This window comes from Gossypium hirsutum, chromosome A05, assembly GCF_007990345.1.
Source record: "Gossypium hirsutum isolate 1008001.06 chromosome A05, Gossypium_hirsutum_v2.1, whole genome shotgun sequence".
In the NCBI taxonomy this organism is placed as follows: Eukaryota; Viridiplantae; Streptophyta; class Magnoliopsida; order Malvales; family Malvaceae; genus Gossypium; species Gossypium hirsutum.
This window is the reverse complement of record NC_053428.1, coordinates 6,225,115-6,248,370: the sequence shown is the minus strand read 5'-3', so window position 1 is coordinate 6,248,370 and position 23,256 is coordinate 6,225,115. Positions and strand designations below refer to the sequence as shown.

The 23,256-nt window shown below is 34.9% G+C and overlaps 4 protein-coding genes across 14 annotated transcripts; 3 read left to right on the top strand and 1 right to left on the bottom strand.

Moving 5' to 3' along the window:
• Nucleotides 1-2,128: 2,128 nt before the first annotated feature.
• Nucleotides 2,129-8,219, top strand: LOC107937919 (HBS1-like protein). Of its 8 annotated transcripts, none has more exons than XM_016870924.2 (13): nt 2,144-2,385; nt 2,960-3,015; nt 3,152-3,249; nt 3,459-3,614; nt 3,932-4,153; nt 4,383-4,460; nt 4,940-5,448; nt 5,546-5,656; nt 5,734-6,218; nt 6,893-7,058; nt 7,289-7,528; nt 7,622-7,756; nt 7,858-8,219. In XM_016870924.2, exons 3-13 carry the CDS (start codon nt 3,156-3,158, stop codon nt 7,987-7,989), a joined length of 2,328 nt encoding a protein of 775 aa, XP_016726413.2. In that variant the 5' UTR covers nt 2,144-2,385; nt 2,960-3,015; nt 3,152-3,155; the 3' UTR covers nt 7,990-8,219. The 8 variants fall into 8 exon arrangements, with proteins under 8 accessions (XP_016726412.2, XP_016726413.2, XP_016726411.2 ...); XM_016870922.2 differs by having other exon boundaries at nt 3,130-3,249; XM_016870920.2 differs by having other exon boundaries at nt 2,937-3,015; nt 3,130-3,249.
• On the bottom strand, nt 8,201-10,294 carry LOC107937921 (cytoplasmic 60S subunit biogenesis factor REI1 homolog 1). The gene is made up of 5 exons (XM_016870930.2): nt 10,007-10,294; nt 9,202-9,774; nt 8,943-9,112; nt 8,660-8,875; nt 8,201-8,549 (listed from the first exon to the last, which is right to left on the bottom strand). Exons 1-5 carry the CDS (start codon nt 10,109-10,111, stop codon nt 8,390-8,392), a joined length of 1,224 nt encoding a protein of 407 aa, XP_016726419.2. The 5' UTR covers nt 10,112-10,294; the 3' UTR covers nt 8,201-8,389.
• A 139-nt stretch (nt 10,295-10,433) lies between these two features.
• LOC107937920 (protein KAKU4) lies at nt 10,434-16,829 on the top strand. Of its 3 annotated transcripts, none has more exons than XM_016870928.2 (13): nt 10,434-10,879; nt 11,410-11,471; nt 11,696-11,775; nt 12,035-12,150; nt 12,241-12,359; nt 13,256-13,405; nt 14,026-14,275; nt 14,387-14,463; nt 14,657-14,693; nt 15,460-15,541; nt 15,654-15,742; nt 16,042-16,126; nt 16,202-16,829. In XM_016870928.2, exons 1-13 carry the CDS (start codon nt 10,660-10,662, stop codon nt 16,227-16,229), a joined length of 1,395 nt encoding a protein of 464 aa, XP_016726417.2. In that variant the 5' UTR covers nt 10,434-10,659; the 3' UTR covers nt 16,230-16,829. The 3 variants fall into 3 exon arrangements, with proteins under 3 accessions (XP_016726417.2, XP_016726416.2, XP_016726418.2); XM_016870927.2 differs by having other exon boundaries at nt 10,464-10,879; nt 16,218-16,829; XM_016870929.2 differs by lacking the exon at nt 10,434-10,879 and having other exon boundaries at nt 11,410-11,551; nt 16,218-16,829.
• Nucleotides 16,830-17,115: 286 nt separating this feature from the next.
• On the top strand, nt 17,116-19,410 carry LOC107937923 (COP9 signalosome complex subunit 5a). 2 transcript variants are annotated; one of them, XM_016870931.2, is made up of 6 exons: nt 17,116-17,640; nt 18,066-18,347; nt 18,433-18,580; nt 18,720-18,793; nt 18,892-18,975; nt 19,071-19,410. In XM_016870931.2, exons 1-6 carry the CDS (start codon nt 17,260-17,262, stop codon nt 19,158-19,160), a joined length of 1,059 nt encoding a protein of 352 aa, XP_016726420.2. In that variant the 5' UTR covers nt 17,116-17,259; the 3' UTR covers nt 19,161-19,410. The 2 variants fall into 2 exon arrangements, with proteins under 2 accessions (XP_016726420.2, XP_016726421.2); XM_016870932.2 differs by having other exon boundaries at nt 17,124-17,640; nt 18,898-18,975.
• The last annotated feature ends 3,846 nt before the right edge of the window (nt 19,411-23,256 follow it).

Below are 23,256 nucleotides of genomic sequence, written 5' to 3'. Positions count from 1 at the left end.
ATAATAAAATATATAATATATATAATGTGAAACTAATTAATAATAACACAAAATAAATATGATATTAAAATAAAAAATAAATTAAATTACGAGTAAAATGAAATTTAAACAAATAAATGTATTAATTTATGAGTATTAAATGCACTACAATTATTTATTCCGGTGTTGTCGTCAATACTTAGTTTATTTAGTTGGTATCGAGTTAACTTTAGTTTATTTAGTTGGTATCGAGTTAAATTGTGATATTAACTCAATCAATAACTTTATCAATATATACAACTGATAAAAATAATAAAGTATGCATAATGAGAATAAAATGTATAAATTATGTTTTTATTAATGCAAATGTTATGAGTTCAAATTCCACCATAATTTTTATTAATTTTTTCAGAAAATTAAAAAGGCTAAAGTACCATTAAATAATATAGCTTACTTTAAATATATAAGAACATTTTCTTAATTCTCTAATAGAGTTGATATCCGATTAATTCGTGACATAAACTCATTTAAAAGTTCAAATAATAGTATAATATATATATAGTTTATTCACAAGTATAATATAAGTGCAAATATAAGTCTAACTAACTAAAATATGGAATAAACTAATACGAAACATATATCATAAAGAATAAAAAGAATTCAATAAAATTCATTGAAGATTCACACATTACATTTGTGTATGCTGAAATTTGAATATCTGTATTTAAATATCTTGAGCCTCCACTTTAATCGATAAACCAAAGTTTCAAGGGCAATCTCAGAGTCATTGGATTTATTGGGTTGAGACTTGAGATTGTAAGTGTTGGAAATTTCATACATGTTTTGACCTCCAACATATTATTATTTTATATTTAACAACTAAACTATTATTTTCATTTTATTTTTATATTTAATAAAATTTGAACAACATTTAAATAATTTTAAAAATTTGGATTGCATTTTTTTTACATTTTTAATTCTGTTTAATATATTTTTAACGGTATTTATTTATTTATAAAATGTTGTATAATTTTTTATAAAAAAGTGATCATGTTTTAACATTATTTAAAAATTATTAAATTGTGTATAAATTGTTAGTTTTTTAAATTTTATTTTTGAATTTTTATAATTTAAAAGTAATAACAATTAACATTTTATTACCTTTCATGTAATTGAATGATATATATTCAATTTATATATATTTAAGGTAAAATATAAGAAAATAAATAATTTAAATTAATGATTTGATTGTGTAAATTTTGATAGGAAATTAAAATATAAAAATAATTGAATTAAAAATATGAAAAAATAGAATTTTTAATTAAAATTTTCATTGTAAGTAAATATAATTTATTATATAAAGATTTTGAAGGAATCATTAATATTTTATAGAGTATATGCACATTTAATCTAATTAACATTTCTTACTATATAAATAAGAATATGCTATAATTTATTTATAACTGAAGCATTTAACATTAAATGAAAACTATTTTTTTTTGTAATACATAAGTTATATTGTAAACATAATTAAAATATTTTCAAAATTATTAAGAATATAATGGATTGAAAATACATTTATAACAATTAATTGTTGTACACAACCAATAACATATAATACCATAAAAATATTTTAATATAAATTAAAGAAGAGAAAATGTATTTAACATTCAAATAATATGTAATATCATTAAAAAAATAATTATAATAAACAAATAACAGGAACCAATGCTTTTTAGATTTAAATATATTTTGTTAGACAAACTATACAACTTAAATATTCAAAATGATAATTAATTAATACATATTTAGTATGACTTATAGATTGATATCAAAAGCTATATGGCTTGAATGAGATATTGGCTTACGATTAGTATCCATAATTCATTCTCAACTCATAAATAAAAAAATAATACGTTAAAACGTATTCGAACCCACACTTTTTACATAAGTAACAAATATTATGTCAATCAAGTTTAGACTCAATCCACAATAATTAATAAATTTATAATTGAAAGATATGCAACAACTAATTTTCATCATAAAATATCATTTTTATAATTTTTATATTAAATAAATATAATTATTTACATAATATTATATATCAATCATTTATATAAATCGAATCAAACAAAACTTCTACTAACTATTCAAATCACCCCAAGAGAGAAGAAAAAATCGATCCATTTTGAAGGCCCTGTCTAAGTAATTGTTGTAGTTTCAATTTTCCCTGAAATATCCTAAAAGCTTTCAATTTAGCCCCAAAATAACAAATACTAGTAAAAAAAAGAAAAAGAAATCGAAAACAAGCATCTTTGCAGTTGCTGGCGGGCAATCGTAGCTTTGAGAAGAGAAGAGAACAAACAGAGCATTTCCCTCCCTACCGCTTTCGTTAGCTTCAATCAGGTAGCTTGCTTTGCTTCCTCCTCCATTTTATTTTTCTTTAATATAAATAATTGAAACTAAATTAAATGTTTTCTTTAGGATAATTGAAAGTGGCTCTCCAATTTCAATTTCTTATTTTTACTAAATAGTAAATACTCAGCATAATGTTTGGGGTGGTCAAATTCCATGAAATTTATAACCCATTGTGATTCTTCCTAATCAAAATCAATGCAGAGGCAAATTTCAAAAAGAAAAAGAAATCCCAATTTTTTTTGCCTACCTACTTTTTGTTTCGTTGCTGACAAAAATTGCACTAACTAAACTATGACATGGGAAAAACTGTTGAGCTTTTTTATGTTTAATTTTCACTTTAAAAAATTTTAATCTCACTCCTAAACTAAGTTAGATATTCGATTCTCTGCTTAGCGGAGTTGGGTTTTAATTTTGGTTGCTCGGTGAACTAGATTGGATTTTGGGTTGTTGTGCAGTGCGGCTTCAGCCTTTTCATTGATGTGCGAGGGACAATCAAATACGTTGAAGAATTAAATTCATTCTAATATGGCTTTTTCCAGTTATCAACTTTTTTTATTTTTAGGTTCCAGGAAGGTTGCCCCTCTATCTTCTAAGTATTGCTCTTAGTGTCAATTAGAGGTTGATTTCATTTCCCCTTGCATTCCTCCTATTATTTTGCATACGTGACTCTTTGCTTAGCTTATTAGACTTTAAGTTCTCTTCGTGAACTTGTTCCATATTTGATTGAAACAGCTGTTTGCTTCTTGGGTGCTAGAACAATGCCTCGAAAAGTTAATTATGGAATTGATTATGATGATGGTTATGATGATGATTATGATGACTACGACTATGGATATGATGTAGAAGAAAATGGTGAGTGAACTTTTTTCCCTCTTTTTTCTTTTTCCTTATTACATCTTAGCTTTATGATGAAATACCATTTAGGTGACCTTGCTAATTTTGTTAGTTAGCTCTATGTTTCAATAAGATGTGGATAATTTGATACTGAGAAAAATGGTTAACGGAAATTATACATTTTTCTTTCTGCTTCCAGACTTAATGCTATGTGTTTCTTAAAACAGTGAAAGAACCTTCTCTACAAGACACCATCAAACGTGGTGTGTGGCGTTGCTCCGTTTGTACTTACGATAATGATGATACCATGTCATCATGTGATATTTGTGGCATTCTTCGCAGTCCGTCAGTCAGAAACGGCACCTATGATGAGAAGAGAACAGGTGTGCACCACAATTGCAATTGACCTATTGATGTTGCTATTTGTATCAAGTGTAGGAGGATGAGCTACTCTTTGTTCTTATTCAATGTGATAGCATAATTCTTTTTTTTTTCTCTTCCATTCACTCCTGTCTCCACTCTCCTGGTACCTCTTGTCACTTCCTAGTTAAACCTGGATGCACAGGTTTTCAGTTTCTTTAGAAAGTTATTTAACAGATAACTTGTGAATGTTTGGATGTCCAGTACATATTCTTCTTTGTTTCCTAGGCTCCTTTTTACATTGGTGGGACCTTTTATAGATTAGATCCCTTTCTTGCAGTTCATGGCATATGCAAAGTTTCTGGAGTATCTATTATGGCCAAGTCTCTTTTCGCATCAAGGCCGCATCAGATGTCCAAAAAAGAAGTAGATTCTCAACAACAGAATGATGATTTTGTGGTGAAAGAGAGCAATAACTTCCACATGCTTGGGAATAACCAAGGACAATTTCATGAATTTCATAAGGCTTATAGTTCTCCTACCCATTCTCGTGTTAATATAGGTCTGGACATATTAAAGCTGGAAATGGATAAATATCAAAGGTGTTACTTAAATTTGAAAATATGCTGTTCCAAACAGTAGAAACATTTAGTTTAATTTAAAATTCCTTATAATTATTTCTTCTGCTGGTAGCTTCCTTTGGGAGTCATTTTAATGCTTCACTTCTGAAATATAGTGCTTGATGCATCTTGCAATTGTATATTCTAACCATACATGCTTTAATGATACAGCCCCTTTTAAGTTTGATGTTCCATCTCCAGATGACTTGGTCTCCAATGGTCTGCATTCATCTGAACAGCATGCAAAAGGTATCACGTGGCTATTGCAATTGGTTATGTTGAAATCATTCCCTAATTGTTTCTGTACTTGGCACTAAAGGAACTAAAGGACAGTGGTTTTTCAATTAGTACAATTCATGTGTCTTTGCATTATTCTGAACCATTTAACTATTCTGATTTCAAATTAGAATGAATTCTTTTAAGTTGCAGCAGGCCACTTAATACCTGTGTACTTCTGTCAATACCTGTTGTTGCTGCAATGAATCAGGACCACACTTGAATTATATCTCTCTGCATCTTGATATGCATTAATGCAAGTCTGTATTCTAAATAGATGCTGATTTTCTGTCATGCATATAGTTTTAGCATTCTAAGAGTGTGGTTGTACATTAAAGTTCAAAATCTCTGAAATGGACCTAGACAGTGACCGCATTTTGTGGAAAGCTTTTTCCTTTTTACCAAGTTAAAGTTTTGTCTTATCTTCTTTCTGTGCTGCCATTCATTTGCAGCCAAGATTTTTGACTTTAAATCTTCCAGAGCTCCCTCTAGTAGGGTTGGGAAGAATGAGGCAGTCAAAGAACTATCAAGTGCTAAAAGGTCAGATAGCTCACATGACTCAACAGGAAAAGACAAGCACAATGGAATTGTCTTCTCAAAGAATCTAGAAATCAACACATCATCAGGTTTCAAAGCTTCAGATAAATCTTCTGCTTCAATGGCAAAAGGCAGAGTTGAAGATTCAGATGGAAGAAGTGTTTCTATTAATATGTGTTCTAGTGGTCAAAGCTCATCATCACTGATGCCAAAAGAAAGAACTGATATGGTGGAAGACGGAAGCTCTTTAACGCATGGAGGTGAGGGACATAATCTCACTAGTAATCTGAAAAACATGACTTTGGCTGCTAAATCTGGGAACTCAAAAGATATAAAAGCAAATTCACGTGCACAGTATAAGCCTGAAAAGTGGATGCTCCCTGAAAAAGCAGAAGATTCACTGACTCAACTAAATCTTGCAATTGTAAGTTACATTTTGAGTTTGGGCCTAAAAATCTTAAAGTTTTGGTGTTATTATTTGTTATTTTAACATGTTAATGATATAACTCTTCATATCTTAGGTTGGGCATGTTGATTCTGGAAAATCAACACTCTCTGGTAGACTGCTTCACCTTTTGGGACGAATATGCCAAAAAGAAATGCACAAATATGAAAAGGAGTCCAAATTGCAGGTAATTTCTTGACTATTTGAGTCTGGATGTGAATTCAAGTCCCTAATCTGATTATATATGTGTTTATTTTCAATTAGGGAAAAGGATCCTTTGCTTATGCTTGGGCATTGGATGAGAGTGCGGAAGAAAGGGAAAGGGGAGTCACCATGACTGTGGCTGTAACTTATTTGGATTCAAAAAGATATCATGTTGTTGTCCTTGACTCCCCAGGGCACAAAGATTTTGTTCCAAATATGATAACTGGGGCAACACAAGCTGATGCTGCAATTCTTGTTATAGATGCCTCTATTGGTTCATTTGAAGCTGGTATGGATGGCACAAAGGGACAGACAAGGGAACATGCACAACTCATCAGAAGTTTTGGTGTCGATCAAATTATAGTTGCAGTTAACAAGATGGATGCTGTAGAGTACTCTAAGGATCGATTTGATTTGATAAAATCACAGCTTGGGACATTTCTCCGCTCTTGTTACTTTAAGGATTCCTCAGTCATATGGATTCCGCTAAGTGCTGTTGAGAATCAGAATTTAGTAGTTGCACCTTCTGATGTTCGTCTATCCTGGTGAGTTTCTTCTTGCATGTATTTGAGATTGCTTTTGGAGTTCACATATTGTGCAGTCTCTGTTGAGCACAAAAAAGAGCAAAAATAGTCTTTAACAGATCTTCAATTGTGGCTTTTCATGGTATAGGTGAAACTAAACCTAGGCTTGGTTAAGGTGCTAAGCTTCTGCCAAATTCTGATATATAAATGCCCCACCCTGCTTTCATTAGATGTATATGTCCTGAGAAATATGATTATCATCTCCAAGTTGTAGTTGAATTTGTTGTTTCCTGTCCATGTATTGCCAATTTGTGATAGCATTCTGTTATCCTGATTGCACAATGTAGGAGAGATGGTCTGCCCCTAGTGCTATGAAGAGTGTAGCAGCTTGTTAAGTTCCTACTGCTCTAAAAGTATGGTCCATCTTTTTATTATCTGTTGTATCTCTCATTGAATGGAACTTCTTGTTCACTGATAAGCGCGCTCATTTAGGTTCAAACTGGCATGCCATTGAACTACAAGATTTAACATGTTGATGGTCATTACATAAGATATATATTTATGTTACAGTGTTCTATAGTAATAATGTAATTAAAATTTATATCGCTGATGGTGATACTGCATGGTGAAAAAACGTGTCAGAATTCCCATTGATGTGCAAATATTTTAGAAGTAACTTGGTAATTTTTATGCAGGTATCATGGACCTTATCTATTAGATGCAATTGATTCCTTCCAGCCTTCTAGTAGAGATTTTTCAAAGCCCCTACTTATGCCTATATGTGATGTTATAAAATCTTCACAAGGGCAGGTGTCTGCCTGTGGCAAGTTAGAGGCTGGAGCTGTTCGAAGTGGATCAAAGGTATGCTATTTTGTGATGATACAGGTTATTGTTTTGTGGGGATAATATGTTACCTCCCAATAAAAGAGTTGCTCGAGTTGTTTGAACCCATTTTCCTATCTTGGTGTGCTTTATTGATTAAGATTGCCTGTCCAATAGTTCCTTTTCGGTGCCCAATGATATGAATTTCTGGTTCTGATAGAATAGCACGTATACCATCCGTAACCATAATTCTTTGAGTATGATTGTAGGTTTTAGTCATGCCATCTGCAGATATAGCAATCGTGCGTTCCTTAGAGCGTGATTCCCAAACTTGTTCAATTGCAAGAGCCGGAGATAATGTAGCTATAAACCTGCACGGGATAGATGGAAATCATGTGATAGCTGGCGGTGTGTTATGTCATCCTGATTTTCCAGTTGCATTTGCAAAACATTTGGAGTTGAAGGTGCTTGTTCTGGATGGTGCAACACCAATTTTAATGGGTTCTCAGGCAAGCTTACCACTGTACATTTTGTCATCTGGTTTTTTTGTCTGAAATGTTATGGTTTAACTAAACAATCTGAAATCTAAATGGAATAATCAGTTGGAGTTTTATGCGCACCATGCAAAAGAAGCTGCAAGAGTTGCAAGGATATCATCGTTGCTTGATTCAAAGACTGGGAAAGTCACAAAGAAAGCACCTCGTTGTATTGTTGCTAAGCAGAGTGCAGTTATTGAGGTAAGTTGGGAGATCCATGTTATTGCTACTTGCTGGTTTATTTGAGTCATTTTTCCTGATAATTACAAAGCAAAATGGGTTTGACATGGTTCTACTTTCAGTTGGTTTTGCAGGAACCAGTTTGCATTGAAATGTTCTCGAAATGTAAAGCCCTCGGAAGGGTGTTTCTTAGAACATTAGGAAGAACAGTTGCTGTGGGGGTCGTGACACGAATAGTTGAGGAGCTGGTATAGTTTGAAGCTAAGACTGAAGACGGTTGTGTACTAATTCAAGGCTGACAGTGATTATAAAATGAGAAAAAGGCAATTCCTTTTGTGCACTGATGTGCAGGCTTATGCATCTAACATCCATTTTCCATTTAAATATCGAAATGTTTGGTCTCCTAGCAGGCAAAGCAAACATCACAAGAACATTCACCAATATGAACAAATTACATAATATCACTTTTCAGCAAATCAACCAATTCTATTCGTTGTATTGTATTGCGAGTCCTCCATCTACTTCCATTTTCATTTCAAACAGCCGACATAACATTTTAGATTTTACTGGGGCCAGTACAATCAAAATTAAAAAAGTGCTATGTTCTCAACATTTACAATATAATAATGCTGAGAAGGATAACCCATGTGCTGACTAATACGGAACATTCTTGGGCAAGTTCCGAATGACATTATTCTTCATGCCAACTTTTGTACGCATTGCCTCCACACCCCCTCTATTCATTGCTTTCATCACTTTCATTCTGACTATTTGCTCTCTTGACTGCACGGTTGCTATGCCCATACTCCTGTACCTGAAAACCAAAGCAGAATTCTCCCGTTACTATATGTTATTATTGAAACGCAAAGAACTTCAGTTGGGTTGCAGTTGCAATTTCTATTCTTAGCGAGAGTGAAAACAGACCTTGAGGACAAGGCAGCTGTAATGGCCCTGTTATTTGCAGGTGATGGACGAGGCTTCTGCCGATAGTAGCGCATGTATTCTCGGGAACCAAGTGTTTTACTCAATATTCCATCATCACTTCTTTTGGTTATAACAAGCTCTGAACCACCGACAAGTTCTACTGAGTTGCCTGTATCACCAGCTGCAACCAACTGCTTCCCACTCTCATCCACGTAGCTGTTTCAAACGAAATAAAATAGTAAGCAATGGCAATGAGTATAAAATGATAAAATGAGATGCATACCTGCTGCTATAATCATAGAATTCTTCCAACTCTGCTTCCTCTTCTTCATCACCATCACCATAATGCACCTTGCAATGACCTTTGGCTGCCATATGTTTCCTAACAGCTTCCAAGCTAGCGAAAGGATGGCACCTTTCGTTACAATATAGACACATGAAATCCCTCTTAACCTGAGACACAACAATGAACAGACCAAAATTTTGATAATATAATACATTCAGTCAAAACAAAAACAAAAACAAATATACAATTTGGGTACCTTAAGGCCAAGGTAGGTGAGCAAGCCTTCTGGGTCCTTCAAATACTCAACATCAGGTATGAAGAAACCATGTAACTTATGCATGTGAACCATGCAACTTTCAATGGTATCATGCTCAAGGTCGCACATAAAACAACAGCATGGATCCAGCTCCTCCTCCTCTTCTTCTTCTTCTTCCATTTCATCACCAGCTCCATCCTCAGTAACATTCAAATGGGTTAAAGAATTTGCAGCCTGACCAACCAACTCTTCTTCTGGATCAACTTCCTCCCACTCATCTTGGCTTTCATCATCATTTCTATCCCTGGGTTGGGGAGGTTTGCTCATGGTGCGACGAGGAAGTGGCTTGATAATTGCCTTTACCTCTTGAGGGTGATTGGTCCCTTGAGAAGCCTGCATGATATGGGCTCGTGACTTGAGATGCTGAGAATAAGCCTTGGAACTTCGATAGCCCTTGCCACAAACACCACAACTGTAAAGCATGGGGGTCTCATTCTGCTTCTCTTTCTCTTGAGCAAGTGCCGATTGTCTTGCCAGAAACAGAGCTTCCGTCACTCCCGGAACTCCAGCTACCTGATTTAATTCATTTTACCACAACATAAAATCACATAAATTATTATTCGTGGAGAGAGGTTTTCAAGCATTAACATAGTCACTTACTACTATCTTCTAACATAAGACCATGTATATGGTTAAGATGAAGGGAATATTTGTTCAATTATGCATAAAACAAATAACAAAAAGAGGGAACTTCACAACCTGACAGGTTTTCATAGATACCATATCAAATTAAAAAAAAAAAGACCTTGCGCTTGAGATTGTAGCGATGCCAATCAGACTTGTAATGAAGCTTCTGGTCTGCATCGTCCAGGAATTCTTTGTTACATGCGTTACAGGTTAGACCCGGCATTTCCTAATTTTATTTTGATCAATAGCAACTATCTAAAAAACTGGAGTTTAGGGTTTGTGAAATAGAGGGCTGGTATTAGGGTTGCCAAATATATATATATTACCACGTAGGAAGCCTTCTCTCAAAGTCGGTGACGGTCACGGTAAGGTTGAGGCGGCTCAGCTAACGACGAATGCGCTGAGATGAGATGAGAGAAATAAAAATACTGCGACTATGAGTCAAAACCTTATGGGCTGGGCTTGTGCTGTTTCTTTTTCTTTCCATTTGAATTGGGTTTAATTCCAGTGGTTAGATGGGCTTCAGCCTTAACCTTGCAATAAAGGTAAACATAACTCTGCTCTTATATTCTGAATTCTTAATTCTTAGCCACCCAATTCATTTCCAGTCCCTCTCCGAAAATATGATAATGCTTGAAATTTTTGGCCAACTGAATTTTGAAATAACGGTTATTAATCACTCAAGAAAAAGAAAGAACCACCCGAAATGGATCGAATCAAATCGCCATGACCTGAGCCCGACGAACATCAGCTTTTGTTTCATCCTTCAATATGGCCACCGTTTCTGGAGCTGCCCCATGCCAAGACTCCCAATCGGGTGCCGAAATGGACCTCAATTCAACTCTGAATAACCCTAATTGGATCTCCAGGCACATTTTCCCTCCCACTCGAGCCATTGTCAATGGTGCCAGCCGGATGCTCGGCTCCGTTTTCGGCTTTGAGTCCTCCTCCTCCTCCTCCTCTTCATCTTCAGAATGCGGTTCCTGTTCAGGTTCCATCTACACCTTTTATATATATATATATTTTTCAGAATGCGGCTTTTCCCGCTTATTTCCTTTCTACTTTCAGTTTAATTATATCTGGGTAGCTTTTCGCATCTCTATAATCAAAGTATGTAGCCTTTTTCTTAATTGATCAACTCCACACAAAATCGGAGCCTAGCATGTCTGCAGGCGATAATGTTAGTATTAATTTTGATTGTGCTATGCTTCACTTCTGCGAAATGCTTTGCTTTGCAAGCCAATTGCTTTATGGCTACGTGTTTCCAAGGATGCTACGTATTGTAATTTTATTGTTGAGGCTGTCTTCATCTTTCTTGTCCTTTTTCAGTGGCCCTAACCTTTTAAATGATAATTAAGCTTATTTCTTTTCAATAGAAAAGAGGCTAATAGATTAACATAGGGGGAGGTAAACAATCCATGTTGCTAGATTGTTATGCTTCTGAAAAAGTTTTGTTTCCTCAGGTAGCAGTGCACTAGCAGTTATGTTTGTTAATTTAATTTAAAAATATTTTGGGTGCAGATGACACTCACGACAACGACGATCAGGAAGTCTCATCTCAAGGGGTTCATACAATAGAAGATGTAAGCGTGCACCCTTTATGCTTTGCGTCATGCTGCAAAAGGAACTTTGATTTTTCTCTTAAAACTTTGTGGTGATACTGGTAAATTTGATGCTAATTTCTTGATTTTTCTTTTTACTAATTTTACTTACTTGTCATGGTAGCATATATGTAGACATTCTTGACACAAGTGTTGATTATAATTATCTTAGAGGATGCCTTAGTTATTCCTTTGCGGGGAATCAGAGAGAGCCCCAGTCTTTTGCAGGAAAGAATGAACCCAAGCATCTAATAGAGCAGCTTCTCATGCAGGAGTCTTTCTCAAGGTAAGAACTTAATTTTCTTATTTGAACATTTTGTCTGCTTTAATCCTTTTCTTCTTCCTCCATAAGGTGTTCTGCTCGTAAATATGTGACTGACACCTAGTAATGCATGTATATTATAACATTTTCAGGGTTTAATTCTTTGTCAAACTTCTCATGGACATTTTTTAATTGATTATACGTTTTAACTGGTTATCCCACATTTATATGTCCCATAAGCATAGTTTGACTTTAAGATTTGAATGGATGCTATTTTGACCAGGCAAGAGTGTGATAAACTAACAGATATTATCAAGTCAAGAGTTATGGATTCCCCATCGACCAGTGGCTTGGGGTTTGGTAGACTAAATGAAATGCCTGAGAGAACAGGTGGAAGTGGTACAGCTTTCATAAACTTGAGAGACACCAGATTTCAAGGATGAATTTCTTATCAATAATAGTTGACTGATTGTGTTGCTTGTTTTTCAGATGTTGAAATTCATGATTTTTGCAGCACAGCTGTTTTGGAGGCAAAAAAGTTGTTAGAGATGAAGAAGTTAGAAATGCATCACGGGACCTCTACTCTGAATTATGTTACACTGAAACATGTTTGTAATTCTTTTTCCCTATGATGCTCGTGTCTTGTGGATCCTTTCTTAGAAGGAAAAATTGGAAGTGAAAGTCATGAGGGCTTTTATTATATTATCACCATGATACTGCCTGTTTCATCAATGATGTTAGCTTCTTGAGTAAAGCTGTGTGATATTACTTAACCCAATTTGTCTCATATAACCTATAACTTATGCTGAATGTTCTTTTTCTTTCCCTTTGTTCATTGATTATCTGCCACCACCTTTCAGCTTTGAAGAATTTCCTATACCTATCTCTTTGTACAACTTTTAAGCTGATATGATTTAATGTGTTTCTTGCCTTATATGTTTTATGCTGAATGTTCTTTTTATTCTCCTTCTCCTTCTCATCTTGGTTCTGTGCTATCTCTTTCTGCTTTGTGGATTGAAACTGTGCTATACCTCTGTTTTCACATAACTTTTAAGCTGATGTCTTTTTCATGTGTTCTTTACGTCCCTTGCTGGATACATATATGTCCATATATCTGTATGATGTTTGTGGTTCCTGTACCTCAAATTAACCTGGTTTCATTTGTTATAAATTACCAATATATACATATAGATGCTTCTTGTGCTTAATGATTGTTGGGAGATCTTGTAAGGAAAAAAAACTTAACATGTATGCTGGGATGGTTTGAATATATGAGCCGTATGACCATAAAAGTTCTATTCTTTTTCTCCCTAACTCTAGAATTTATTTTTCTCAAATGAAAAGTGATGTCATTTCCTTTTTGCATAGTTCTTTAGTGGAGTGCTGATTTTAACACCACATCACTGCTTTTGAAGGAAACTAAAAATTAAAGTTGTTGATGTCTGAATATTACATTAGTGCAAAAATATGGCCATTTCTATCTCAGTAAGTTCTATTGCTGCAGGATGTTGAAGGTGAAGAGGGATCACCTGTGGGCATGGCCAAGTCATACATGCGAACTTGTCCTCCATGGGCAACACCTTCTAAAAACAATATTGAATTTAGATATTCATCACCATATTCAATTGGAGGCAATTTTTTGTACTCATCCAAGGTGCTGTTATATGCTTATTCCTATGTATGAATTTATTTCATGATTCACATATGTATCTTATTCAAATACATGTAAGGAGACTGATGGCTATTCTGGCTTCTTTGGTGTATAACGTGTGATTTGATCATAGTGGACATGATATAAGTTTCCAGCTGACCTTTTGCGTTATTTTTGCAATTGCTTTTGGGGATAAGCTTCTCTTTTTCTTTTGTTTTTTTCCCTGAATTGTGATCATATCAGGAATGAATTTAAATTGCTAATATGGTAGCTGATTGTATAGCAAAAACATGTCCTGAAAATGCTTTAGAGTTAGTCATATTTGGGTTACCTTTGAATAATGTTAGGAAGATGTTAATAGATGATAAAGCTGGAATTTCTTATGTGGACTAATAGATCCTAAGGCCACTGATGGTCTTCTTCTTCTATAAAAAAAAAAATACAGGTTTCTCTAACCTGAGGCTATTGAAACTTGGTTTACTGGATAATAAAAGATGCATGTGCTTATGCTTCTGTTTGAATAATGTACATGTGCTGTGGGTGTAAGAGTGATTGTATGTGCAGTTCCTTTTTTCCCTTGGTTATGATTTAATTTGCTTCTTATATATTTAACATGATTGCAGCGGAAAAGAGATTCTCCTGCCACTGGCTCATGGAACATCCAAGATGAAATACGAAAAGTGAGATCTAAAGCAACAGAAGAAATGCTGAGGACTCTAACATCCTCAAAATTTGATTGGTCTTCATTTCCATTGGAGCATAAAAGTGGTCCTGATTCTATAGTTTCCAATAACTTTGGACCTGCTGAGAAAGATAAGTCACAGAGCTCTAAAAGGCCAGTAGATGCACCTATAGACTTGGCTGCAAAACCAGGTGCAGTTTTTGTATCAGCTAGTGTTTCCTGATTTTCAAAATTCAGCTAGTCTGTTCAGTTTCTAGGTGATGAAAATCAAAGACATTAGCTCTCCTCCTTTGTCCTTTCAGCTTCACAACTTGTACAAGATGCATTTCATAATGATGCTTTACCAAGACCAGCTATTTTTGGTTGTGAACAAAACCAGGTATGTTAATAGTGGAAGATGAAGCTTACATGGAGCTTGTCAAAACATCTTTAATTGTACAGTTATGCCGATATTTATGCCCTTAGATTATAAACAAAATCTTTCCATTGTTTTTATGGAGTAATTTGTTGATGATTCATTTTATTAATCAAGTTGTATGGTGTTTGATATTATTATTCTTTTTCTTGCAAAGTTTATGCCAGCAATTCAAGGCATTGAGGTGAAAAAAGGTACTCTTGCAGCCCGTCTTTTATTTATTGTCTCTTATCAACTTATACTGCATTATGACCATTATTTTATTAACTCTAGGAAAGACAGTTACAACCGTAACTATAGTTGTGTAACAGCATGTTATAAGGAAATTAAATAATTCAGGATGTAGGTTGGACTTGAACCTACTTTTTAGCATCCAGAGAAATGCGTATCCTGTTCATTTAAAAGTTTTCAGTTAGGATTATACTACAGATAGATAAAGATTAAAAGGTATCAGTAGACTCAAAATTGTACTCTATCCAGGCATTACAAGTTTCTAACTTTCACCTAAAATATAACTTATCTAGTCAAATTTATTTTTTCTCATGAAAAAGTTGTGGGCGGTGATTTGATTAGTAGGTTTTTGCAGGTGTACTGACTTGGTCATTTTCCAGTAATTTGCATTCATGCTTTTGGTCATGAATAAAAGTAGGAAAATATGGGGTACCGCCACTGCAATTCTGTTATTCATGAATTTATGATTCATGGACATAAACAGAGCATGCGGTATCCTATTTGTTGAAATTGATAGGTTACGGTCTCCTGCAAGATCTCCCAGTCGCTCAAAACAAAAGAAGGATTTTTATTTTTTAGAACTTCAGATTCTCTCTAAATCTAATGAATTTGTGATTAAGACATTCCATTTTCCATTGTGGTAATTGCAGCCGCACTTCATTCAATTTTTCTCTCCCTTTTATAATCGTTGTCGCTTATAAATCTTTTCCTACATAAAATGTTTCTCAGTGAGATTTTTGAGATCAAATGTGACTTTAGACATGGGACAGAGACTTCAATCAACAGAAGATATGAAGACTGAATTACATAGGTTGGTCTACAATCCCCGTTACCCACCCCCCCCCCCCCAAAAAAAAAAAAAACACCCCGTGAACTGGTCACTGTTCATTTTTCTTGTAACTTTTAATCTATTTTTTTCACAGTGATGTTGTTGCTCCTGATGCCAATCATTTAAAGGAATCCAACAGTTCATTCCTACCATTTGGCTCTACTAAGGAAGGAACTCTTCAGGGTAAGAAACTGCTTATTTGAGTTTTTTCACTTGATGCTTACTGAGTTGTGTCACTACCTAATTTAACTCTTCTTGGCTCACATTACATTCGCTAAAAGTAAAATCTACTAGTTTGCATGGTTCAAATAAAGTGGTCGGAAGATAAAATATCTTGCAGGAGTCTCAACTGTAAAGATTCTATTTATATTGTTTGGGTGTTTATTTGCAACATTTAGAGGAAGGAGAGGGGTGGAAATGGTCTGTTATTTAATTCTTAGTTTCTAATGAGCCTACTGCCTGCTTGTAAACATAATCTGCAGGATCACAAGTAGAAGATAAAAACTTTTGGACATTAAATGAAGTTGCTGGAATAAGTACTGCCAACGGATTCCCTTCAAGATCCAAGTAATACAGCTACTGCTAGCTTTTAACCTGAACAGTTTAGTCTTGTATAGTTTTGATTAATTTTTGTTTAATTAGTTTTCCCTCTTTTCAGTATGTCTTCTGAAGTGGATAAAGAGAAAAATCATACACCTATCAGCAAGGTGGACAAGGCAGTTGGTTGTGGACATGACAATGCATTTAGAGTTGTGGCAGAGGTGAAGTGTGAGCCATTGTGTGAGGAGTCTATGGAGGTGCCAATGGTAAACAAAACTGATGCTGCCACCTCTGGTTCCCAACACAGTTGGAGCATGCCGTTTGAAGGTTCACCACAACACCAGAATACGCCAATGTCAGAAGGCAGCTTGGCAGGCAAAAGCAACTCTGGTATAGGGAAGAAGCCGCAGCAGCAGGGAAAGAAAGTGAGCGGATATAACAGGAGAGGCAGAGGACGGGGCAGATGATGCTATATCATGCATGTATGTAGCTAGCTAACTGTAAAATGACCTGTGTAAACTTGCCGACGCTAAAGATAATGGCATGACAGACAACACTTGTAAGCTGTATGAAGACTGACAAATGCGGTTTCGAACCAACCGGTCTTTTAGCTGTCTAAGATGGCTGAGATTTAGGTTTCAGAAGTTCAGTTTAGGAATTGATTTTTATAGTTTGTTTGCATCAAAATCGTCTTACTTATCATACATATTGAAGTTTTAGGTGTCAGATGCGCAATGCATTTAAGTACTTCTATCTTAATTCTGTGGGTGCAAAAATCTGTTTAATTATACATGTACCATAAAATCAACAAACATATTGAAGTTTTTTATAACATTTATATGCATTACAACAAAAATTCTATGCCTTGGTATTTTTTTTTTATTTCATTACATTTATGAAGCAGGATAATTAACAGGAAATTATATAATTAGTGAGCCACCAAACCAGTATTGTGGAGCCAGAATTAAAGGCCAAGCCCAATAACTTCCGAACAGTTTCGTAATGGGCCTCAATCCTAGGGGAGGGTGGCGAATGGCGATGGTTTTTTCAATCCATCCCTCTCTCCCCACTCTTCTCCTCTCGGTGCTTGATAATTGATATCTATAAAATTAAAACCTAGGCCTGGGGTGCTTCAGTTAGAGAGAATTTGAAGAACAAGAATGGATTCTGCCATAGCTCAGAAAACATGGGAATTAGAAAACAATATACTTACCGTCGAGACACCTGACCCTTCATCGGATTCTATATTCTACTACGACGAGGCGGCTCAAGCCAAGTTCCAGCAAGAGAAGCCTTGGGCCAATGATCCTCACTACTTCAAGCGCGTTAAGATCTCTGCGCTCGCTCTTCTTAAGATGGTTGTCCACGCCCGATCTGGTGGTACCATAGAGGTGATGGGGCTGATGCAAGGCAAGACTGACGGCGATGCTATCATTGTCATGGACGCCTTTGCTTTGCCTGTTGAAGGCACTGAGACTAGGGTTAACGCTCAGGCGGATGCCTATGAGTATATGGTCGATTATTCCCAGACCAACAAGCAGGTTTTTCTTTTAATCTCCTTTTGATTTCGCTTTGTATCTGGTGTTATTGAAACCCTCAATCAGTCTCAGCAACTTTTAAGTATTTAAACCTGGCCAAGACGAACGGTAGAGTTAATAATTATGTCCGGAGACGGAAATACAAAGTAAAATAAGCGTGTGCTTTTTATGAGTATCCTTTCCCTTCATTGCGAAGAGTTAATTACTCATAGTCGTTGCAATGTCTAGATTCTGGAAGGAAAATAACTGTTAATTTAATTTGAGTTGAACTAGATGGTTTTCAATTATAATCCTTGCAGTTATATGTATTTGTATCACTGTATACGTAATTGCTGTGTGTTCTTAGTTAATCTCATGTGTCAGGAAACATGGTAATGCTGGCTATAAAATCATCTATTAAGAAGAATGTTTATTGTTTTATTTTGTAGGCTGGGCGATTGGAAAATGTTGTTGGATGGTACCATTCACATCCCGGGTATGGATGCTGGCTGTCCGGTATTGATGTTTCAACCCAAATGCTTAACCAGCAGTTCCAGGAGCCCTTCCTGGCGGTTGTAATTGACCCAACAAGGACTGTTTCCGCTGGAAAAGTTGAGATTGGAGCTTTCAGGACATACCCTGAAGGATATAAGCCTCCTGATGACCCTATCTCTGAATATCAGACCATTCCTCTGAATAAGATTGAAGACTTTGGTGTGCATTGTAAACAGGTTATTATGAAATTCAATTAGCCTTAATTTTTGAGAGTGCTTGTCCTCTCACTGTTTATTAATTTGTTGTTTATTTTTTCTGCAGTATTATGCATTGGACATCACTTATTTCAAATCCTCACTTGATTGTCACCTCCTGGATCTGTTATGGAATAAGTACTGGGTAAACACCCTTTCTTCTTCACCTCTCTTGGGTAATGGAGATTATGTTGCAGGACAAATTTCAGATTTAGGTAACTCTTCTTTTCTTGTTTCAGTTTGGAGGAAAAAAATGTTGTTGCATAGATAGTATAGTTTCTTGTTTGCACGTGAAATTGTATTTGTGACTTAGTTCTTGGTTGTTTATTTTGGTCACATTATTCCATCTTGCAGCTGAAAAGCTGGAGCAAGCAGAGAACCAATTGGCTCACTCTCGCATTGGCCCACTAGGACCCCCTCGAAAGAAGGTCAGTATGATTTCTTTTGTTATTTTGTATGCTCGAGCTGTTTTTCAGGATAATTTATCTTTTTTTCAATGAATGCAATGTGGATACCCACTTATTAGTTGCAGGAAGAATCTCAGCTTGCTAAGATTACTAGAGATAGTGCAAAGATAACTTTGGAGCAAGTCCATGGTTTAATGTCACAGGTGACTTTGCTTTTCCAGATTCTTAGGACTTAGATATTCTTAGTTTATCCATGACTTGATTATGACATCTAGTTTTAACCTTTTTATACTTTTAGGTCATCAAAGACATTCTTTTCAACTCTGTACGACAGTCGAGTAGGTCCCAGAACGATCAGTCTGGTCCTGAGCCTATGATTGAAACCTAATTCTAACATCCTGCCGGATGAAATGGTTACCTTGAGCGTGAGACACCAGTTTTTTACAAGAAGGAAATATATATTGGATTCCAGGCTGCATAGTTTTGTACCCTTCCCTGCACTACTGATGTAAGCCTATCCTGTTGGGAAGGGGTCTTAATTTGTTTTGAACTAAGCTTTTTGCATAATTCTTAGTTTATGCATTGTTGTTGAAGAAATATTTGCATGGAATCAAATCACAGTATTTTAAAATTGTTAATTTCAATTTTCCTATGTAAGCTGGTTATGGAGTGGAGTGATAAAATTTCCTTAATTTGATTCCTGTCTGGCAGTTTTACAAAATTAGAAGGGGTCCTAGTTGAGAATACTTGCAGTGAAATGAAGAACACCAAAAGGAAAAAAAATGTCCATTGGACTCAGGTGAACTATGCCTTTGTGTTGTATAATCAACAACTGAAGTCTACAATATATAACTAAACTATTGTTGAGTTGGGCCCAACCCAAGTTTGCCATTATATCTTTCTCCAGTCTCTACTTCGAATTTGTTTAACTAAAATTCCCAGTCCAAATCCAATTGGTTTTGTGGCAGCTTTCGTAATTACCTCCTATGCCATTAACATCATCCTTGGTTCGACAGCCTAATGAATTGCACCATAAATTTTTTTGTTTAATTTCATGATTAGTATTGATAATAATAATTGAAGAAAAAGGAAGGCTAATATCATCATCGTGTTGATTAAAACGAATACGATGTGAACAGTTGTAGTATGGTCATATCTGGGGTAGTAGGCCATACAAAAGTTAATGGAGAAAGGACTAAGTAGCCCTTTTTTCTTTTGCTCAATCAAAGTAGATAGACGATACAATATATGGATGGATGGGATGACATGAAAATAAAAGCAAGAGAAAATGAAGGTGATGTAGCAGTGGGAAAGAAATCAAAGGCGGTAGCAGCAGCATCCAGTTAAGAACAAATAACTGAGCAAATCCTTGAAGAAAAGGACAGGTAGCGTCTCTATCCAACTCCAAGCAGTGGGGGAAGTAGTAGTGCTTTTCACATGCAAAGGAAAAGGGAAGGAAGCACAACCCAACCCTTGTGAACCTCTTTTTCTTTTACAGGTTTCTCAGTCCCATATTACAATCATTATGATTCTATGGTATGGAGGCCAAACTGAAGCCTTCCATTCCTCTCTTACATATTGAGATGAGGCGACTCGTCATCAGTCATCACCATCAGTCCCTCTATATCTCAAACACCCGTTTTCACGGACAAATGGCTTTTCAACACTGCCTACCTTTCCCTCTTTTTTATTTTATTTTATTAATATTTTAGTCAGATTTGGTGGACTCTCAATTAACCCATACATCATTCCATTCCATGCCTCTCTTATCCGCAAAACAGAGAAATGGGGCTTCTTAGTTCTTACCTTTGACATTGAGCCAGTACTTGTGATGATCTCACATGGAGTTACTTCTCCACTACCACAGAGAGAGAAAGATTTATTTATTCAAAAAATGTATTTATTTATACAACGAGTCTAGTCTCAAATTCTTTGATTTCAGTTTGTTTTCCCTTTCTTAAGATGCCTAGTCATATAGTATGAAGAGCAATTTAGGAGAGGGGGTAACATGTGAGAGTGACAACATTTTGCCAGTGCCCACCTGCATGTGATCTCAAAACACTTTGGCTTTTCTCCCTTTTTTTCAAAGACGTTGTGTCATGCTTCTCCTCTTAACCAACTTCATTAATTAAAAACAATGTAAACTTGGACAGGTCTCGTGACTCATCTCCATTCATCACACTACTGTATCTATATAAATATTATCACGGCCTCTGCTCCTCGACTGCATTTTCTAGATTACACTTCACCTACATTACATGTATAGCTTTTTTTCTATTATTATTTTATTTTAGTTACCCTTCTCCAATCCTCCTAACATCTTAGTTAACACTTTTTATTGAGAAACCACAAACATTCAGTGGGACAACCAATCTAGATAATTTTTGTTAAAACTGGTGTTTATTATGTTATTTTTGTAAGTCTTACACTATTTGTAGTTATATTAGATTCTGATTAAATTCGAAGTGAGAGACAATTATTTTAATAATAAAATCAAACCCAATACCTTACCACTCAATCCAACACAAATCTTGGTTAAACTCTTTTAGTTGTCTACTCTTTTTATCATCATTTCCTGCTTGAAACAATACCATTACATTACTAGGGATTTTCCAGTGTTTTCCATTACCTACGCAACAGGGGAGGTGTCCTATTTTCCTCCACAAACACTACTCCAACTCTTTCTCAATCGAAAGAGCATCAAAAACCAACTCAGCCAAACCCTTTTTACCCGAAATGGGGTGAGGCATCCATGAATTTTCCTTTTTCTTTTTAAACGATGCCAATAAAATTGGAAATTGTGCAGCCTGGTGAAGGCAGGCAGCCACATATTTTTTCAGCAATTATTCTTCTGGCAGATATCTATTCCATATGCCTGCCTGCCCGCCCGCCTGCCTGCCTTTCCCTTTGTTTATAAACTTTGTGCTTTAATTTCCATGACCTATAAATATATATATACCATACATATATATGTAGCAACAATTTAGTTATTGAAATGAACACCATCATCTGCTGCTATTATCGCTGGATCTTCCAAACACTTGTCTGTTTCCTATTTATTCCTTTTTCTAAGAGGGAAGTACATGAGAAAATAGAACTTCCCTTTGATATCTTCCAAGTTCCATTGTCTCTCACCTAACTTAATATTGAGGTCAAAATTCAATGTAATTGGGGCCCAACCCAAGATTATGAAAAATCACGGTCTAACTCTATTCGCCACTCCTAACATTAAAAAAAAGTGAATTAGTAACGTGAAAAATGAGTAAATATCACGATTTGTATTATATATATTATATATATAAAAGTGTAAAAACAAGTTGCATTTGGTGGTGAAGGAAAACCTAGAGAGTTAAGGAAACAAAGAATGGTATTGTGATGTGTGATTTGTAAAGTAGTATTTACTTATTTGGATTGATTAAATAGTGAGAGATTGAAAATTAAATATAAACCCATTTCAAAATGACAATTTTGGGTATAATTAGGTCGAAACTTAATGAAGGAAATGATGCAATCTTATTTGAAAGCTTGGAACTTGCTTTCATGCTAAGCCTAAGTATTCGTATTTCTTAGTTCATAATTCCTAAACAAGACCATTACGAAAGAACAAAAGGAAAACGAAAACACCGTCGTTTGGGGTTTGATAAGTGAGATATTTTTGGGGGTTTTTTACACACACACCTTGCATAAAATACTAGGTCGGTGTGGGTCATATTGATGACACTTCGTTATTAAGAGCCTAAAGAAAACATGTGCAATTAAAAAAATGCAAATGTTTCGGCCTAAAGGAAGGAGAATTTTGTTGCATGAAGAACAAATTTAATTAATAATATGGTTGATTTGAATTTCTCAATCCAGATTTTATTTTGATTTGATGAAATTATATTCCTGATTAAAATCTTATTTGAATACAATGTATTTAATAAATATAATAAATAAAACATGTTTAATACATATAACATTTATATTTACTATTTTATAATATTAAATAATTTATATGTAGAGAAAATATTTGGTATATTACTTTTTAAACTAAGTAGGGTCAGGGGTTGATAAGTGTAATAAAATATTTATAAAAAATTAAATATTTTAAAAAAAGAGACACATGTTAATTTTTTAAAATTGTTTGTAAAATAAAAAATCATAGTTAATGTGCCAAATATTAACTCTTATATATATAACTAAAAATTACTTAACAAAAATCTATAAAGACATGTTACAAAATAAATAATAAAATATCAATTTGAAACTAGTAAGTCATGAGTCACCACAAATTGTAAGTTTTTTCCTAAAAGCAGGAGAGAACTGACATAGATCATGAAAAAATAGAAGTTTTGATAATGAGGAAAATATCCTATTTAATTCCGTTCCACGGATACCCATCACTTCACTTCACTTCACTTCACTTCACTCTACTTCTACCCTCATACCAATAGCACGCGCCTCTCTTATCTGTTTTCTCCCCCAAAAAAGATAATAAACATATT

What these genes read in the sequence shown, in the direction of transcription:
- LOC107937919 (XM_016870923.2), top strand. Translation starts at nt 3,156, where the DNA reads ATGCCTCGAAAAGTTAATTATGGAATTGATTATGATGATGGTTATGAT. An exon ending in TCTGATGTTCGTCTATCCTG is followed by an intron (nt 6,219 to 6,892) that starts GTGAGTTTCTTC and finishes ATTTTTATGCAG; the next exon opens with GTATCATGGACCTTATCTAT. An exon ending in CTGTTCGAAGTGGATCAAAG is followed by an intron (nt 7,059 to 7,288) that starts GTATGCTATTTT and finishes GTATGATTGTAG; the next exon opens with GTTTTAGTCATGCCATCTGC.
- LOC107937921 (XM_016870930.2), bottom strand. Translation starts at nt 10,111, where the DNA reads ATGCCGGGTCTAACCTGTAACGCATGTAACAAAGAATTCCTGGACGAT. An exon ending in GCTACAATCTCAAGCGCAAG is followed by an intron (nt 9,775 to 10,006) that starts GTCTTTTTTTTT and finishes GAATTAAATCAG; the next exon opens with GTAGCTGGAGTTCCGGGAGT. An exon ending in TTCTATGATTATAGCAGCAG is followed by an intron (nt 8,876 to 8,942) that starts GTATGCATCTCA and finishes CGTTTGAAACAG; the next exon opens with CTACGTGGATGAGAGTGGGA.
- LOC107937920 (XM_016870927.2), top strand. Translation starts at nt 10,660, where the DNA reads ATGGCCACCGTTTCTGGAGCTGCCCCATGCCAAGACTCCCAATCGGGT. An exon ending in ATGCAGGAGTCTTTCTCAAG is followed by an intron (nt 11,776 to 12,034) that starts GTAAGAACTTAA and finishes TATTTTGACCAG; the next exon opens with GCAAGAGTGTGATAAACTAA. An exon ending in AGACTTGGCTGCAAAACCAG is followed by an intron (nt 14,276 to 14,386) that starts GTGCAGTTTTTG and finishes TTGTCCTTTCAG; the next exon opens with CTTCACAACTTGTACAAGAT.
- LOC107937923 (XM_016870931.2), top strand. Translation starts at nt 17,260, where the DNA reads ATGGATTCTGCCATAGCTCAGAAAACATGGGAATTAGAAAACAATATA. An exon ending in AGGACAAATTTCAGATTTAG is followed by an intron (nt 18,581 to 18,719) that starts GTAACTCTTCTT and finishes TCCATCTTGCAG; the next exon opens with CTGAAAAGCTGGAGCAAGCA. An exon ending in TAGGACCCCCTCGAAAGAAG is followed by an intron (nt 18,794 to 18,891) that starts GTCAGTATGATT and finishes CCCACTTATTAG; the next exon opens with TTGCAGGAAGAATCTCAGCT.